General features: G+C 37.2%; 1 protein-coding gene across 11 annotated transcripts in view; it reads right to left on the bottom strand.

Moving 5' to 3' along the window:
• frmd4a (FERM domain containing 4A) overlaps nt 1-19,779 on the bottom strand; it is a 154,013-nt gene that overhangs the window by 20,648 nt on the left and 113,586 nt on the right. For all 11 annotated transcript variants that reach the window (XM_082181787.1, XM_082181786.1, XM_082181776.1 and 8 more), the window contains exons 3-11: nt 12,230-12,324; nt 11,334-11,426; nt 9,575-9,659; nt 8,248-8,304; nt 7,773-7,795; nt 6,682-6,765; nt 6,212-6,277; nt 5,739-5,796; nt 5,392-5,478 (exon numbers count right to left, since the gene is read on the bottom strand). In XM_082181787.1, the coding sequence (XP_082037913.1) occupies nt 5,392-5,478; nt 5,739-5,796; nt 6,212-6,277; nt 6,682-6,765; nt 7,773-7,795; nt 8,248-8,304; nt 9,575-9,659; nt 11,334-11,426; nt 12,230-12,324 (648 nt within the window). The remainder of the gene's footprint in view (nt 1-5,391; nt 5,479-5,738; nt 5,797-6,211; nt 6,278-6,681; nt 6,766-7,772; nt 7,796-8,247; nt 8,305-9,574; nt 9,660-11,333; nt 11,427-12,229; nt 12,325-19,779) is intronic.

A 19,779-nucleotide genomic window follows, 5' to 3' on the forward strand; every position in this document is an offset into this window, starting at 1 on the left:
TCTCAGACAGCACTGAGAAACAGTCTCTCAAACAGTGCACTCATATAGCGAAATGAGTTCTCTTTTGCTGCTTATTGAGCATCAGTGGTTTAAAATCACTTGCTTTTTAAACCACAATGCTTAAAAATGCAAGCATACGATAAGCTTTCGTGACTACGCAGCACAGAAACATCACGCGTGCGTAACCGCGATATAGACAATAGTCCAAATTCTCTACCGGATGAAGAGATTTCAACTGGTTAATCGTGTCTACCAGTATATTGCCCACCCCTAATTGACTGCAATATAAATCAATGAAATGAGAAAGTCTAGTTATTGCAAAATAATACAAAAAGAATCACAAGAATACAGATCTGTGAACAACAATTTGTGAACAAAGGACTGTTTTGAGGGAGTTCTTGTAAAGAATGTGTAAAGAGTCTCAAACTTGTTATTGGTTTGAATTGGTGCAGTGACACATTGGTGTTGTAATCATTAACTAAAACTAAAAAATATTTTACAATAATTTAAATGAAGTCTGAAATTAAGCAAAATATAAATATTAGATGAAAAACTTGAAAAATTAGAAATTTTGCCTTGGCAACTTACTGAAATAAATACGTTGAAATAAGTAAATAAGTGGAAGTACTAAAAGTACTAATACCTAAATTGAAATAAAATAAATTAAAGCTAACTAGAAATATTTACACAAAATCTAAATAATTAAAAATCACAAAACAAAATTGTAAAACGAAAACCAAATATAAAAATCAAGGCTGATTCAAAATATTAATAAACACTATAAAAGTATGTAAATAATATTAAGCTAATACTGATAAACAAATTGTATGGTAATTTAATAATATAAATGGCACATTAAAATATGTTACCAAAGATAGTTTTGTTTTTGTTTAGTATATTGTTCCACAAAAGTACTAAAATTGTAAATTCAATTCAAACTTGTTTATAAAGCAATTTTTTAAAGCACATTTAAAGCACAAAGTGCTGAGCTATAAAAAGAACCAATTAAGATAAAACAGAGGAACATTTTCAGGAAACCGTTGAGTGGAATTGGAACCAGAAGAGTTAAATTCCTTACAATTTCCATGCCAATATATCACAGAGACAGTGTCACTGAACAGCAGAGAGATGTTGATGGTGTTAAAGTGAATGTTTCTTGGTGTTTATGAGATGCTTTGATGGTCTCATGGGACCAAGAACAAACGTGACCCTCAACACTTTCAAAACAACTTTCATTATGGAGATACTAATCTTTCTCTCTCTCCTTAAGAGAGTGGGAGGGAGAGGAAAAAGAGAGTGAGTGAGGCTACAATGTTCCATGACATCTAAACACTCTGTAGCTCTCTGCAGTTATAAGAGCCAATGAGGCATGGGGCATTAACCACACCAGAGTATTTTGGGCACAGTGAGGTGGAACTGGGACTTCAGCTATTGTTCTGGAATGAGGCAATCTCAACTGTAAGTGTGCGTGATTTTTAAGCATGCAGTCACGAGAGGCAGTAAAAGAGAAAAGGCATATCAAAGGGCCCCAAGTGCCCAGCGATGCCCTTATGAGCTGAATCCTGGTTCGTTCCAGCACATATTTCACTGACAGCTGAACTGTGTTCTAGGCCTTGTGTTGTTTGGTTATTTAGATCTCTGGAAACAGGGTTAAACTTTGTCCTGGACTTCAAAGGATTTAAAATGAAGGCTCACAGCCATGGTGATGGGGTCCAGAGATTGGCCATGCCTCTGTCTGAAAACCCCACTTCTGTTCTGAAGACATAGATGTAGTTGATTCCTATAAAGTCTGATGATAGCATGCAGCTAAACTAAAAACTTATAAACAAAAGCATGCAAACACAAATGTTGAGTGAAATAGTCTATTCTCAATAAGATGGTACCATTTTCATCAATACTTTTATTAATGAACAAAACAGATTTACACTACTGTTCGGAATTTTGGGGAAAGACTTTAAAAAAAATTAAAGAAATCAATACTTTTATTCAGAAAGAACTAATTAAATTAAACAAAAGAGGAAGTGAAAATCGCAAAAATCGTTCTTTTGGACTTTTTATTCATAAAAAATTATCACTGTTTCCACAAAAACATTAAGCAGCACAACTGGTTTTCAACATTGATGATGATAATGACAAGAAACATTTCTTGAGCAGAATATTAGAATGATTTCTGAAGGATCATGTGACACTGAAGACTGGAGTAATGATGCTGAATATTCAGCTTTGTTGTCACGGAAATAAATGTGACCCTGGATCACAAACCCAGTCACAAGTAGCACGGGTATATTTGTGGCAATAGCCAACAAAACATTGTATGGGTCAAACTTATCGATTTTTCTTTTATGCCAAAAATCATTAAGAAAGATAATTTTCCATGAAGATATTTTGTAAATTTCCTACCGTAAATATATAAAACATTTATTTTTGTGAGTGAATGCAGCACAATCGCGAACATAAATGGACAACTTTAAAGGCGATTTTCTCACTTTTCATATGATGTATAAATCTAAATTTAAAAAAAATTGAACCATATGACCAGATATTTTAAATAATATAATAATAGTACTAATATTTCACAATATTACTGTAGTTTTTTAACAAATAAATGCAGCCTTGGTGAGCATAAGATATTTTTTTTTCAAAAACATCAAAAAAAATCTTACCGACCCCAAACTTTTGAACACTAGTGTTTATTCAACCTTCTCACCAATTCCAACTATTTTGGATGTAAATAAATACTGTAATGCATTTTGCAAACAGTCAAAAATGCATTCATGGTCTGTCAATAATACATGCAATGCTGCCTAAGGTTTTGGCCAAAATGAGCCTAATTTTGTTGTCTACTATTTGAAAAAGACTTTTCATTGAGACAACGATGCCTTTTAATCTTGCCTATATAAGCAGCCAACTAGGTTTTAGAACAGCTAACAACCACTTAGATGGCCAAAGCCTTCTTACACAGAATGTTCCAATATAAGGGAGTTTAGTAAATGTCATAGGTGTGTCATCACTATGACTCACATTCACTGCTGTTCCTTTTAATATAACGCACAACGCCCTCCCTGCAGTCTGTCTGTACATAGAATAATACAATAAACCCCCAACCCCTCTCTCTCACAAAGACACACATACAGAGTACAGGAAGACTGTGTGTGTGGGGCATGGTATTTACTTAGCCAGAGCTATAATGAGCGCTTATGAGAAAAGACAGGGCATTGGAGAGGTCAAAGGTCACCAGCAGCAGACAGGATGAAAACAATCACCGGTGACTCAAGGGTTGCAATCTCATGATTCATAGCTATAGAATCACATCTGGCTAGAAAGGCAACTATACGCTTTTCATATTTGCTTTGCTGTTCATACGTTTTATAAGGCACAAATCTTTTAGTAACTGGAGCTAATGAGCTGATCCAAACGAATCAGAAACAGCTACACACATGCCAGTTTTTGGGGAGTGGTCCCGGATTCGTCAGACGCACTAATGTTTCCAGCATGTTTTGTGTTGTCAGGGCGACAGTAATCCTGCGGGTGTCTGCTGCTGGGTTTCCTGTTGCGGGTTTTGGAGTCAGGGAGGCTGCTAGAGGGGGTTTAGGTAGAGGACAATAGCTCTTGAGAATCACAGGCACTACAATTCATGACGAAACCACAAATATATTGGTCACGCCTCTGTAAAACTTTACACACACACTTTGGCACAGATGCTCTCATTAGGAGAGGGTTTAAATTAGTTTGAAAATCATTAAATAAACCCAACCACTCACTCACTAAGTCTGCAACTTTTAGTGTGTGGCATTTTTAACTGTATATCTCACAGTCCCACACACTGCCCACAGATGGAGAACAGCCACTAACTATTAGCGCATGAAAGCTTATCATCAAAACACAAAAACGTGCATGTGTGATGGAGACAAGCTGTGTAATGAGAACACCAGTGGCAATGACCCATCTGAAACGCAGATCAGATCAATAGAAAGTAGCAGACTGGCATTTCATGCAGGACTGGACGTCTGATTGTCCACTGTAATTAAAGGAATAGTTCATACAAAACTAAACATTTTGTCATTATTTACTCACCCTCATGTCATTACAAACATGAGGATTTTCGTTCTTCTGTGGAAAATAAAAGAAGATTTTTTGAAAAATGTCTCAGTGTTTTTTTGTCCATACAATGAAAGTCAATGGGGTCCAATCTTGTTTTAACTAGCACTGTATGCATAAAAACAGTAGAAATATTCTCTAAAATATATTATTTTGCATTCTGCAGTAGAAAATAATTCCTTCAGGGTTGGAACAACATGAGGGTGAGTAAATGGTGACTTTCATTTTTGATTGAACTATCCCTTTAAATTGTCATCCAGGTTTAGGTGGATTTGTCAGTGGAACTATAATTTAGTTTATTTTGCATCTGTGGCGTTTTTGCAGATGCGTTTGTTCTTCTCGCTGGTTTCTCTTCCCTCCATTCTGAGCTGACCTCCGCTGTGTCGTTTCATTTTAACTCGCTTTCTGTAACAGATCCTTCTCTGTAAATAGGCCTGAGTTTGGCTTTTCGCTTGGCTGGACGTTCTGCTTTGAAAGCTATTTTTAGCTTGCGGTTTGCGGAAAGGTTTCTCTGTTCCTCACCACAGGCTGAAGTTTTTGCCTGTCCTTTGGAGAGAATTTAAACACGGGTGTGTGCTGTGAGAATGGAAAACCAAAGCTAGCGGGGCGCACACCTGAAGTAAAGTCATTCTGACAGCAAGCGATTCTTTTGTAGCATTTCAGTTACTGGGTGTCACTGATTGTCTGTCTGGAAGTTGAGAATCTCTGTCTAAAGTTACCAAAAAAAAATGCTACATGGGGTCAGACTGCCAGAGGTCATGACCTCTCTGAGGTCACCACACCCGAGTGTCAGACGGTCAGACTTCTAATGGATGATGTCATGAGGTTAAGCAAAGGTGACCAGGTGATGAACACATATTCACAAACACACACTTGAGGAAGCTCACACTAAGTTTCAAAACACAGCGACAGGAAAACTGCTTACATCCACTGGATTTTCTGCAAAGCAGAGAGTTTTAAAGAAGAAGTCGGAATTTTTTTCTCTCCCTCATGAAGAAACAAAGCTTCATAAGAGCTTTAGGGAAGGGACTGGTTTTGGGTGGTTGCCTAAGTCAAAAAAATCGCCTAACAATTGACAATCACAAGTCTGATTGTGTAGAAAAGTAAAGGGACACCTCTCCTCAACAAGTTGAGGTACTGTTCAGGTCTGTAGCACAAATGGTGCAGGACAGATTATGCAAAGCCAAGAACTACTAATTAACATCAGGGAAGTAAAACCATTATGAAATAATGGAGATGAAGAGATGTGAAGAGAGGACAAACAAAAGTCAAACAGAGGAAAGACGGTCTTACCTTTCTTGGTTTGACTTTGTCCTGGTAGTCATATTGAAAAATGCCTTTATAACTCAAACCCAGCCACCATGGGATACCTTGCTTATCCTGAGAGAGAGCAAGAGAGAGAAAAAGAGAGCATTAATACACACACGGCATTAAGATGAGTAGTGTCAGCTCATGGTTGATGACAGCATGATTATCTTAAACACACAGAGTCTTAAGCATCCTTTAACACTTAACTAAAGTGCCGATACTGCAGGTTGTGAGAACATACGTGTGTGTGTGTGTGTGTGTGTGTGTGTGTGTGTTTGTGTGTGGACTGACGGCTGTGCTTATAAATCCCCCCCCCGAGCAGACTGACCCACCTTAACAGCGTAATAATGCACTCCATATGTGGGCAATGACTCCACTACACTCATATAACTGTGAGAGAGAAGAAAGAAGAAATCATTGACAATATGTTATGTATGTTCCATATGCAAACAATTTGCATCAGCAGAAAACACGTGGGAGTGGATCTCGGAAGTAGAAAAAGGATTTGGATACTTCAGGCACACTTAAAATGCATGAATGACATTGCATTAGATACTGAATCAAAAGAACACAAAACAAGCACAGTTTCCATAATGAAAGTCAATGGACTCCAAAACATTAAATCTTCTTTTGTGTTCCGCAGAAGTAAGAAAGTCATTTTTGGAATGACAGAATTGACAGAAACAATGACAGAATTTAGATTTTTTGGGTCAACAATCCTTTAAGATGAAAAGCATTTGGACACTTTCTGGTCATCAAACTTAATGGAACATATTGGACATAACATTCTTTCTTGCAGTCTTACTTGACGATAGCCTGGCCTCTGGACTGTCCGCTTAGCTTCTTATAGTGCTCAATGACCCGGTCCTCACTGCAATACACACACACACAATTAGAGGCAACAGATGACAATGTTCATGAGAATGTGGCTGTCAGCCTATTTTAATTCCACAGGAACACGAAACGGACAAGAGTGAGAGCTTACAGATGTACAGAGACACAGCCAATGAAACACAACACCATGAAGGAGATAAGTTCATTCTAGGAACAGGAAGTGCACCGGCTTGCTCAATATGAATGTGTGAGTAAGTGAGTGTGTGCGCCTTTGAACGGCAGCATCTGTGAAACAATTCATTCGCATCAAATAGAATTTGAGGTCAATTATGTTAGCGAATTATTCAAGAGAATCCTTTCCCATGGTGCTCTACAACACGGAGCAGATACATCTTGTTAATACTTCTTCATTATCAGCTGACAGCTGTGTGTGTCTCTCACCAATATGCGAGCGAAGGGTGCTCCTTCAGTGCTTGTGTAGGCAGTGCAGGCAGTTTCTTCAGATCAGCCCTAGTAACATCATTACTGTAAAAATAACACAAAATGCTCAGAAAGAGTACCACTACAACAGGGCAAAGAATCAGCCAATCAGAATCACAGAACAGCAAGGCGGCGGCAAATGACGAAGAGAGAGAATTAAATACACCGGAAGTATAATAAGAATAATAAGAAATGACTATTATTATCATCAATAACAATAATAAATCATTATTAAACTTTATTCCTTATTCTTGTGTGACTTTAATTATTTCTCTTTATCATGCTATGTAAAGTATAATTAATTATAATAATAATAATAATTGCAATTTTAATAATAACTGTACATACATAATAATAATTGTCACATGACTAGTTATACTTTTTATAATTCATCTAATTTATGAAAAAATTTTGATCAAATAATAAGTCAAGGTTTAGATATTAAAATCACATCTGATATCACTTCCAGTTCATTTCTGAAATGGAAGGTTAAATTGTATATTATCGCTCACAATGTGCTCTGCACATTTTGGCAAAATCTATCAGGGTATTTCACGATAATAAAATGTGCATATTGTGCACACTAAATAAGCTGCATACTTGTAGTGTGCCACTCCAAACACAGAACGATGGAGAGGAAGTGTAATAGGAAATAGAGTCGAAGAAAACTATCAGACACAGAGTGACAGAGTAAAGCTGGAAGGATGCACATGTGACAGATTTGTAGCTGGGATACTGTGTGTAGAAAGTGTTTCAAGAGTGTGTGTGTGTGTGTAATGGAGAGAGCCAGAGGTTAGTGTGTGTAATTTAACACTGTTTATCCTCTGCATTCCATTTCCTCCCCTCTGTCTCCGTTCCCAGGGTTCACACCCCCATATCTCTCTCATTCCCTCTCTCTCTCCATCTCTCTTGAATCGTGTTCATATGCTTATGTGGGAAGGAGAGTTTGATATATGCCACAAATTGGATCTGTTTTCACTCTGCAATGACACACTGATAGTGTGTGCATGGGGTCAATGGAAGGTGATTCATTCATTCAAAAAGCTTCTTACCTCGTGAAGTCTCCTTTACCTTCCTGTGGGAGAGAAAAATGACATATTTTAGAATCAATAATGAGTCTTTGCTGGTAGACAAGAACGCTTGGAGAGATTGTATCCTCTGATACACAGAACGGTGCATGTGTGTCTCAGTGGGGAATGCAATCGCAGCCATCTGGACTGAATCCTCTGAAAGGTCAAACACACATAACATACCTGATACTACAACACCTGGATCACACATACACATCATAAAGGAAAACCGTATTTCTCTAAAGTACTTCCCTCATATGATTAACTTACAGTACAAAGGAAACATCCTGTTTTAGATTTAAAATAAAGCACCCTGTCAGGCTGAAATACTGTAGTGACCGGAATATGACTCTATAATGCTTACACACGTGCGTTTGAGACGTCCTGAACTTCATAAAAGTTCAGTGCAGGGTTCATGAAGGTGCATAAAATGATAAACAGTCCAACATGATCTTACCTGTAAGATGTAGGAGGCCAGTTCAAACACCACCTCACTGTCCACCTCTATGAGCTCCTGGAGACAGACAGAGAAAAAAGAACGAGAGAGTTAGGTTCAGGATCACAGCAGACAGGACATCTCCATTAATCTCCCTCTTATCTTATCTCTCTCTTTTTTAATGACCTGATCTGCTGACTTATCACTGAAGGGTCTATCTAAATCACTTCAGCTATTTCCTGTGTAATCAATAGCAGGACAAAGCCACATACACACACGTGCTTTTTTTTTAGATGAGGGGTTATTGAAGTGTAGGGGGTCTTTACTACTCAAATGACCAAGACAAACGGAGCGATTCATTACCTTTGCAGAACACAAGAATTTCAGGAATGTCACACACACACACACACACACACACACACACACACACACACACACACAGAATACTGGCATATATTGGGAAGCGCTGACTCTAAAGTAAAGTGTGAGCAATGAGCTCATGGTGGGAATGTGTGGTATGCGACAAATGACATTCACAAATGCAGAATGTTTTTGGAAGAATTAAGCACTTTTTGAAACATTTAAAAAATTATATATCAAAAGTTTTTGAAAAAAGTATCTTATGTTCACCAAGGCTGCATTTATTTGATAATAAATATAGTAAACAAATAATAATATGGTGAAATATTGTTGCAATTTAAAATAACTTTTTTCTATGTTAATATATTTTAGAATGTAATTTATTCCTGAATTTTCAGCAGTCATTACTCCAGTCTTCAGTGTCACATGATCCTTCAGAAATCATTCTCTAAGTGTGGAGTTTTGCGTTCCAATTTAAGTAAGCTTAGCTTGGTGCTCAAGAAATTTGTTACCATCATCAATGTTGAAAACAGTTGCGCTGCTTAATATTTTTGTGGGAACTGCGATATATTGTTTTTTCAGGATTAGAACAGCATATTTATATTTTTGCAATATAAATCTTTTCTAACAATGTCAAAATATATGGTAACTTTTGATCATTCAAATGCAGTTCTTAATAAAAAAACAAAAAAAAACTTTACATACGTAAATTACATACATATGTATATATCATGACATTTTATTTTATGCTGTTTGGTGCCTGAAGGATAGTCGATAGATAAGAGCTTGGTAATGTGCATGTTTTTATGGTGCCATCAGCTAATTGTCATGATGTCATTTTCCAGGCAGCTCCAGAGTGATTTGTTACATGGCATTTATGACTAAGATGCTCCATGAGAACAGATGGAGGTAACAAATGTATGCACCTTAACCAAAGAGGTAGTAGCTAACACTGCCCTCTAGTGGTAGAGCAGTGACAACAGTTTACCTTATAGATGCAGGACTTTGCATTGAGGAAGAACAGCTCTATTGTGGCATTGTCCTTAAGGTAAGAGATGCTTTCAATGTAGAACCTGTTGAAGAGAAAATACACTCATCAAAAATGGCTAAGTTTAAAGACAGTAGTTTTATATACAATATACACAATAAAATTGTGTTGTGAATTGTGAATGTGATTCAAAATTGTTCAGTACGAGTAACCAATTCTGATTCCACTTTTCAGGTCATTCAATAAACTCACTGAAAAAAAAAAACTTTTTATACACAGAGTCAAAAACCAATCACTAGAGGGCATCATAAACACTCGCTATATCCTCTTGATGTCTCCATCCCTCTCAAAACCCACAAAAAGAAAACAATTTCCACTGTACAAGCTTCATTTAGCACTCAGATTAGAGTTAGCGGGAACTACAACAACAAACAAACACATAAGAAATTGTCTCAAGCTGTGACATTCACCTATGGACTGTTACACAGACACACACATAAATAGATATATGCACAGATGCATGTAATGTATATGACCTTGAACATACACTGATGCACACAATGAACTTAAAATGAACCCTACGACACATGACACAAAGATATATGCTTTGAATCCATTGACTGTGTAAAGAAGTAACTGGCAGTGAAGAAAAAATGAGTGAAAGTGAGAGAGATCAAAGTGATTAAAACAGCATTGACAGCTGGTTTAATTTGAGATGTGAGTGAGACAGAGTCTTAAACGCATCAAAGACTTTAGCTCTCTCCAATCAATAGCCTAACACAGGCAGAAAGGATAACACACACATACACACTGATGTACACAGGACATCATGCATGCATTAAAACGGGGCCTTCACTCTAATTCAAACTGCACTGACATGCAATAGCTCAAGCAGAAGACATACAACTCCGCACGCAGCTATTAAAGCAAAATGCATGTGTGCGTATGCGTGCATTTAAGTGTTTGTGTCTGTGTGTGACCCAGAAAAGCAAAGTGATGCAAGTGAAATAGACTGAAAGAAAGAAAAGCAATCCAAATGTGTCCCAACAATTGCTGAGCTATTTTAATGCTGAGCTTGACAGCAATAAACCAGCATCTACCCACAGCGAGGGTGGTGATGTATGACTGTGTGCTGATTGCGACTTACACGGTAAAATACTGTGAGGAAGCAAACAAATTTGCCCACTATAACTCTCTCGCACACGCAGAGTCATACAAACACACATGAGCAATAAATATACTGGGTTGCTCTTTGTATTGGTCATATTTCGAAGCAGATGCAATTAAAATATAAATGAATCAACCCTCCCAGCAGATATCTGCTCATGCTCTGCAATTCAAACACAGTCTGATTAACACTCTGGCTGTTGCCATGGTGCTCAAATTGCTGGGGGTGTTAATGAGAGGAATGGTGGATTCTGATTGGCTAAGTTCTCTGTAACTGCTAGTGAGCTGTGGTTTACCGACCCCGCTAATTTGAAAGAATAAACAAACACAGACACAACTTTCTGGTAATCTTTCTCATTCTTGAATTTGATTGGCTGAGAGCCTTTTCCAGCCATGCGATATTCCCCCAGTATCAGCACTGGAGCTGATTGTATCACTCCGCTTGCGGTGACTCATGGCGGTCCAGCAAATCCACTATATTTTCATTTTTGATAATTCGCAGGCGCATTCAAAAGTCCAATTTGAGGCTTAAAAACGCAGCTCACTAGATTTTGAAACGTGTTTATTGTGTTTTTGTTGCCATTGTACTTACCTTACGCAGAAGTACAGCACAATGGGTCCAGATTTCTTGGGAAACTCATGTTCCAGCACACGACGATCTAACTGCAACCAGCTGAAATGACCCCTGAAACACAGCCCAAGAGAAATGACTGATAGTATCTGCTACAGCAACCGGAAAAGTCTTGCAACATCTTACAATGTCTCATTCATAGTGCCACATAATGTTAAAAAACATCATGTGAAAAATGAGCCAAAAGAGGGGTGTTTTATGTTCAAGATGTCATCACGTGTGCATTTCCATGCATAATTTAGTCAGTGATGACAAAAACAAAAGCACTCAGGAAAGTATTGCATTGATTTATAAAATACTGATGCTAGTCTTAGCAAGTACCACTGACAAGCAACAACACAATGTGTTTTAAATTGTATTTGTATAGGAAAACTTGAACTCACACTGTGTGTGCACTTGTTTCTGACAGAAATCCATTTGTCTATTTGCATGTTGTCCTTGGCGACTGCAAACTGTCAACCCTTTGTTGGGAAGGATCAGCGGGCGGATCAAAGGTCACCAGACAACATTTCAAAATCTTTGAAAACTATAACACATTTCCCCAAGCACTCTAGCAGCGAGAACAGACGTGACGCTGCTCTTAAGTGTGCCTTAAAGAAATCATGCGAAGATACGTCTAACAAATGTCGCACAGCGGTAGGTCACACTGTGTAGGACTAAATGAAAAGCTGGTTGTCACAGAAAGTGAAGAAGGGAGAAAGAGGGAAGCCAATCATCTCCTGTGGCATTATCACAGCATGCTCACTCATCCACAGTCAGAGAGCTGAACTATTCATGACTACAGCTTCATCTGACAGTCTTTACTCATAGGTTAGAGGCATGTGTAGTATTTCATCGGATGTGTTGGGTATACGTACGTCTCATCTACGTAAGAGATTCCAAAATATTCCTTCTCCTTCAGGTTGAAATGGGACGCCACCAGGTCTAGAAGATCCTTCGCCATTAGCTTGGGCTGAGAGAGACAGAAGAAAAAAAAGAAGTTAGGTTTCATCACGAAAGAGATCTTTTCATTCAGAATATTCACACACAGACAAAAACACCCAGATACACACACACACACACACACAAGGTCAACGAGTTGGCAGGCTGTGAGCGTCGTATTCTGATGAGTATTGATGCACTGCAGTGACTCTGCAATTTCATGCCGACTCTGTCTGCAGTCTGTGTGTGTTGCATCTTGAACAGAACCGGATTTGCTGCAAAAGTAATGTCCAAAATATGCTCATATCCAGGAAAATCGTTTTGATGGTTCTCAATAACGAACTACAGAGGTTTTAGACTTAGCACTGACACACACCCAGAACATTCTGGAAAACTGAGAGACACCAGTTGTCAAGCTGTCTATGATCCTGCAAGTTTGGGGCTTTCCCTGTGTGTGTGTGTGTGTGTGTGTGTGTGTGTGTGTGTGTGTGTGTGTGTGTGTGTGTGTGTGTGTGTGTGTGTGTGTGTGTGTGTGTGTGTGTGTGTGTGTGTGTGTGTGTGTGTGTGTGTGTGTGTGTGTGCGTGTGTGTGTGTGTAAGTGAGTGTAAAGTGTATGTCAGTGCCAGTGTGTGGTAAACCATGGGTGTGTCACTGGCTTTGAGCATAGACACTGAAATCCCTGGCATCCTGGGACATCTCTGTACTGCTTACCAACCAACCAACCAACCAACCAACACCGACACACAATCAATGTTTTTTTTTAATGTTTTTTAAAAGAAGTAACTTAGCTCACAAAGTCTGCATTTACTTGATCAAAACTACAGTAATATAACCGTTTTCTATTTTAATATTTTTTTAAATGTAATTTTAATCAGTGTCACATGATACTTCAGAAATCATTCTTATATGATGATTTGCTGCTCAAGAAACATTTCTTATAATTATCAATGTTGAAAACAGTTGTGCTGCTTAATTATTCTTTGATGATTAGAAAGTTCAAAAGAATACCATTTATTTGTAAATTGAAATCCTATGTAACATTATTAGGGATGGGACAAAATATCGATAGGGCAATAAATCATTGTCTTTCTCCATATGATACAAGAATCGATACGCTGGTGCCAAATATCGATATTTAATTTTAATTAATGAAATAAGGCTCTCTAAATAGATTTTCCTGGCGTCACTACTTCATGCCTCCTCGAAGTGGTACTCAACACATGGATGAAGGAAATGTGAACATAAGTTAACTAGCCTAAGAAAAAGAGTTTTTTAATGGGATGGAGGCAGCAGTGCGAGTAAAATAATAGATGCCCCATCCAAGTTTAAGTCCAAAGTCTGGACCCACTTCGGCTTTTATACCTTTGATGGGACAAACAAAATCGACAATGCAATAGACAAAAACTGCCTGGTAAAAGTTAAGTGCACTTGTAAAACCACAAACATGCAAAGTCACTTGCAATGCCATCAACCTGATCTCAATGAAAATTTTTAATTTACCTAAAATGTTCAATTTAATTCACAGACAGAAAAACTTTTTGAGCTGTTTTCTAACAGTTTGGACTTGAATAAAGAGAAAACCAGCACTTAACCTTTTCATAGGCATTTTGTTTTCATATTATCATTATAGGATTGTCTAGCAATATATTGATTATCGCAGAATTGCTGTATCATGAATCATGATATTATCTGTATCGTGAGCCATGTATTGTGTATCGTATCGTGAGGTACCCTGTGATTCCCACCCCTAATTATAAATGTCTTTTGATAAATTCAATGTGTCCTTGCTGAATGTGCTGACCCAAAACTTTTGGACGATATTGAATGTTTTGCTGTGTATGCATACACATTTTGTAAATTGTTTTTTGTGTTTCTTTTTATATGTATGTTCTATATTTATTCACTTATTCTTTACAAAATTAAATGTTAATAAAAAAATGACAAAAGTAAAAAGCACTGACAAGAGTCTGAGAAAGATAAAAAATCGTAAAGTCAAATTACATCAAGATGTGATTGTGCACTTGATATGCACAAACATTGTGTGCATGAGCCTCTCTTCAAAACACTTTAATTACTGTTTCTGTTTCAACACAGACCATTTTGAATTAAAGGCACACATAAATACAGACACAGACACACACACACACACACACACACGCGCGCGCGCGCAACAACCCGCTTATAAGAGAGCCAGCCCACCCACACACCCTAAAAATAGCACAGCAAAATCTAGAGCAAAAGTACAATCACTGCCACAACCTCTACTTAAAGAAAGAAAGAAAGAAAGAAAGAAAGAAAGAAAGAAAGAAATTCTAAAATTACAAGATCATCATTATTTTGTTGTGTATTATTACATTTTAAATTGTAATGTATTTCTTCTAGCTAAAGCTTTGACTAAGGTAGGTTCTTAAAACCTAGTGAGTTGTTCCAAAACCTAGTGAGCTGCCTACGTAGACAGCACTTAAAGGTACAGTATAATAGGTGCAGGTCAGACAATAAGCAGCATGCTGCCAAAAAAGATACCTTATTAAACAGAAAATATCAACAAAATAGTTCAATCCAAGTAAGAAAGAACAATTGCTGTCAATATTATCATGTGCTGTGTATTTTTATTACTCATTAGAGCAGCAATTCCCAAACTTTTTTCTCAACCGAACCCACTTTGCCCTAAAATATTTACTTAAAGTAAGATTTTAAGTTAGTATTTTGATAATTTAACAACACACTTGCATATTTACAGTTCACTGATGTTGGTAAAAAGTCACTCAAAACAAATAATTTTTTAGTTTATTGTTTGATTTTGTGTTTTTTTATTGGTTATTTAAAATCATTTAAATGTTACATTTTTACGATTTAATTATTAGCTTTTTATCAACTCACAAAGCCCCATTGAGTTCCCTTGTGCCTTTCCCAGGGGTTCGTGAACCCCAGTTTGGGAAACTCTGCATTAGAGATGCTAAAAAACTTTTGTAAATGCTAAACCCTCCTGGATTCTAGCACCATCACCTGTCTTGTGTGCCTCACGTGAGGGCTATTTGTGTGGCGAGAGGAGTTGCTGCCTATGCAGAGAATCTCAAATAATCTCAAATCAGGTTCCATTTCAGTTAGATTTTGCCTTAGAAGGCAGTTGCCAATAAAAACCTTTGCAGTCTGCTGAGACTGCAATTACCATCCTCTCTGATTCACTACCCTCCCTTCAGGACTGATCTTAAAAACACAGCTTTCAGCAAGACATCTTGTTTAAGATATTCGTTTATGGCGTTAACGTTGTGGTTCTTCACACATGAACCAATCAGTATTTTATGAGATTCTTCCCCTCTGGTTCTTCAGGTGAGACATGCAACTCTATACCACATAAATCAATTGGCACATTTAATCTCATCATTCAAAGCAACGTGGTGTGAAACAGCCTGCTTCCTCAATTAGCCAAAGCGACTGTGTGAGTGTGTGTCTGCGGTAAGAAGAGGAAGTGGGTTTAACATGGCCGCAATCTTCAATCTTGACCCATTTGTGGCGGTGTATGTGTGTTTGTGCAGTAGAGAAAATGAAAAGAGCTAAAACTCAAACCATATCAATTTTCTTAAAGAATGACAGTATATTCTATCTTTTCCCGCATCATTCTCTCTCTGTTTAGCCTCCAGACTTGATTATGACAGTAACTGATATAATAATGTTTCAGACTCTTTGAAATGTGAAGATAAGAAGGATAAAGCAGTATTAATATCCTGTTAGTGTGCACTGAGGGCCATCAATATGAGCGCTATATGGTTCTAAACAGATTTAATGTGGGATGGCTATCATCTCCTCTCTGCCATTACACTTACAGAGGTTGATGCAAATCACAGACACACGTTTCCACATGGAGAAGCATGTGATAGCGCGTGTGGCTGAGAGGAAGAATATCCGGACTGTTGTGATTTAATATAATTAAACAGTGGGTGTCTGATCAGGACGGAAGAGCGATGACAAGAACATGCGCCGTAAGGTCTCATCAGGTCTAGATCACAGAGATGAGAGATGAGTCAGCTTTCATTACACAGAATGACTTCAACACAATGTAACACTAGTGTTTCAGTTGAGGATTTATCACTGTTAAAAAATGTTATCAGATCAAGAATGCAGACTAGATACTGCCCTACTTTGTACACTGTAAAATAACAGAATTCACATCTAAAGATGCATTCATATACAACAAAAAGGTGCATTTATAGATAATGCATGTTTAATCCAAAACAGCCAGTGCAAATGCATTTATGAAGGAGGTGCAAGCATGGGAAAAAATGGGTCCATTCAAAAACAAAGTGAGAGGCCTTGTTGCCTATTGGTTACATAGGCAGTATACCTTCAGATATGGAACTTTATAAGTGGCTGATTTGGAACACCCTATTGGTAACAATTGTGCATCACACAAATAGCACCCTCGAATAAGTGCATTCCCCTAAATAAACATTCAGATAAATAGCACAATTAGATTGAACTTTTTTTGGTGTTAAATGATTTTGAAGTATATAATCATTGCATTTTAGCTGACATTTCTCTCATTTTGTCTGCCTTCTTGGATTTCAGGTTTCACCAAGATTGTAGCAATACCTTCTGTGATTGCTTTTTCCACAATGGATGTATATGTGATGCGATCTGGGAAAACCCACCGCATGGTGAAATTTTACCTATTACAGGTTTTGATATCATATGGAAGCTGGTATCAAGCCCTTTCCAAATCTGTTTTTATTTTTATCATAGCTTGTTGGTAGCAAAAGTTATGTTTATCTGAAGTCGGCCGATCGCTATGATTTTCTGGAACGGAATTTTGAGAAAAACAGGTTTAATAACTGTCACCGTCGGGACGCTTGGCACTCTTTTTTTTTTAAACAGGATTGGCGCGAAATGCGCACTAATACACATTCACTGTACATGTTATGTGGTTTATTTTATAGGTAAACTATCTTTGTAGTGTTAAGAGACGGACAAGTGTATGGGATATACGGCGATTGTTTTTTTTTGTTTTTTTACCTCTGCGTGCGTTAGACGCGTTAGAGAAAATGGTCGCATAGAATGCATTAGAGAAAGAGAGTATTTTCAGCTTGATACTATCGCTGTTTTTCTGCACTAAACAAGGGAATTTTGCCAAGATATTTTCAGAGATAAGAGAAAAGATGTTATAGAATAATAATTTAATGAAAAATTTTTTGGGACAAAAAACTGACATTCAAACTATTTTGGAATTTACTGAAAACGGCCCAGCGCGACATCCGACGGGTTTTCCCAGATCGCATCACATATGATGGATTTAAAATTTGGCCAAAAAGGTATCTAAGTGGTAAAGTCTAGTCTAAAACTCAGCCCTTAAAGTATTTTTAGTGTATTATTTAGCACCTATATAACTCAGAAGTCTTCTTTAAGAATTACCAAATTTGCACTTGTAAAACTTGTAAGTTCCTCACAGACACAGGGCTTGACAATAATGACTGCCCGATGGACCGAATACCACATTGAGTTCTCTTTCATGTCTTCTTGCACTAAATTCAGACACAATTATGTCAAAATGCCTGTCTTGGCGAGTATCCTAGTAAACATAGTCGGTTGATGTCTTAAGTGAACGTAAACGGTTGAGAAATAAAGCACATGTGTAATACTATTTTTGATCCAGGCATCGGGTCTTAAAGTGACAGCAGCCTAATATTCCTGCGGCTGTTTGTTTTGAGGGCAATGAAAATTTATACAGTGAAGAATATGCAGTGTTATTTTACATTTGATTATTTAATTTCTGTACCTGATAACTACTGTTAGACCTACCTGAAAAACCTAAAAAGCAATGTTTATTTCATTTGAATATTTGTTCTATTGTATTTATTTGTGCTATTGCTCATAAGTTGATTATTTGTTTGTCTTTAATAATATTAAAAATGTATGTTAGGCTAGTAGTTTTTGCTGTGGTATCAAAACTGGAATCAAGAATTGTGAAATTTGGTGTCATAACCTTAAGATTGCATGGGTCAAACACAATGAAAACAATAACGATTTTAATTAATTCATTTATTTATTACTTTTTGTGTGGTGGGGGAGGGGCCAGTGAAAATGTTGGCAGGGCAAGTAAAAATGTTAACCACTGGCCCAACCAGGCCAGTAGAAAAAAAATCCTTAGCATTGAGCCTTGCAGAAATTGTAAATTAAAATCACATCTGAGAAGTAGGATCGAACTAGAACACGAGAGAACCTAACAGCATCTGCTTTGACTCACCATGGAAAATGACGAACACATAGGCCTACTAAACGCATATAATTCACAAAATTACAGCCTGTTGTGGAGAGACAGGTGGGAGATGCTAACGAGCAGTTAGACAGCTGAAAAACCGAGCAAGCTTATCCAAAAATATGAACAAGACTGTTGGCAGCTGTTTTTGTAAGTCTGTCTACCTTATTATAAACTAAAGTCATTTCAAAACTGCAAACAGGATATTAAAAAAAGAAACAAAATAATTGATCTCCATTAAAGCCAATATAGACTGGATATTTTCAACAGCCTTGAATGTAAATAAGACTAAAGATGATGATATAGCAAAGTTCAGTCTATAACGGGACTATACAATCATCAGATGATGTTGCCAGTCGCACAGTGCAAGATCATCCACGATAACATTCAGAATGGTACATTGCCTCTAATGAGACGAGGAAGAAGAGAGGAAGAGGAGGCAGTTAAATGAGGCTCCAGAGAGATCCAACAGAGGACCATCAGTAAAACCGAACCAGTCAAGTATTTCACCACTGCATGTGTAAGATGTTTTACAACTTAAAGTGTTGTCACACTGGATTTTAAGTGTGAAAATGATTTTGAATCCTGCTACAACTTCAATGTTAGTGACAGTAAATTAAAACACCATCTAGTCCAGTTTCCCATGATCAGTATTATTTTAATATAACTGATATTATATCATATCATATTCAATTTAATTTTTATATTTAGCTTTCGTTTAAATTTTGTTGTGTTTTGTCATTTATATTCTTTTTTATATATATATATATCTTCTTTTTTATTTTTTATTAATACGATTATTTGGTTTATAGTTTGTATTACTATGTAAGTTTGTATTTAAGTAAATCTGTGACGTTTATATTCTCAATTGGGCAAATGTCTTTCCGCCAATTGAATTTGCATGTCTCCAATTTGCGTACATGTTCTTTCACATGCATATGAATGGAAGTGTACAGAATGCAAAATTTGGTGTGACCGCAAAATAGTTATCACAAATTCCTGTAGGTACATCAACACAATTCCTCTTACAGAAAAAAATGAAGAGCTGTTCCTCAAGGAACATGGATAAACAAACTAACTTGGAATAACACCAGAATTCTCAATGGCCCGATTAACCTACACAACCTTCTCCAGAACATCTGCCCACATGGAGGAAGAGAAAGAGGAGAAAGAGAGTCAGAAAGCAGAAAGAAGAGGCAAAATCTTTAAGCCAATGCTAAAAGAACATATATCTAA

This window comes from Leuciscus leuciscus (genome assembly GCF_965113295.1).
Source record: "Leuciscus leuciscus genome assembly, chromosome: 10".
NCBI lineage: Eukaryota > Metazoa > Chordata > Actinopteri > Cypriniformes > Leuciscidae > Leuciscus > Leuciscus leuciscus.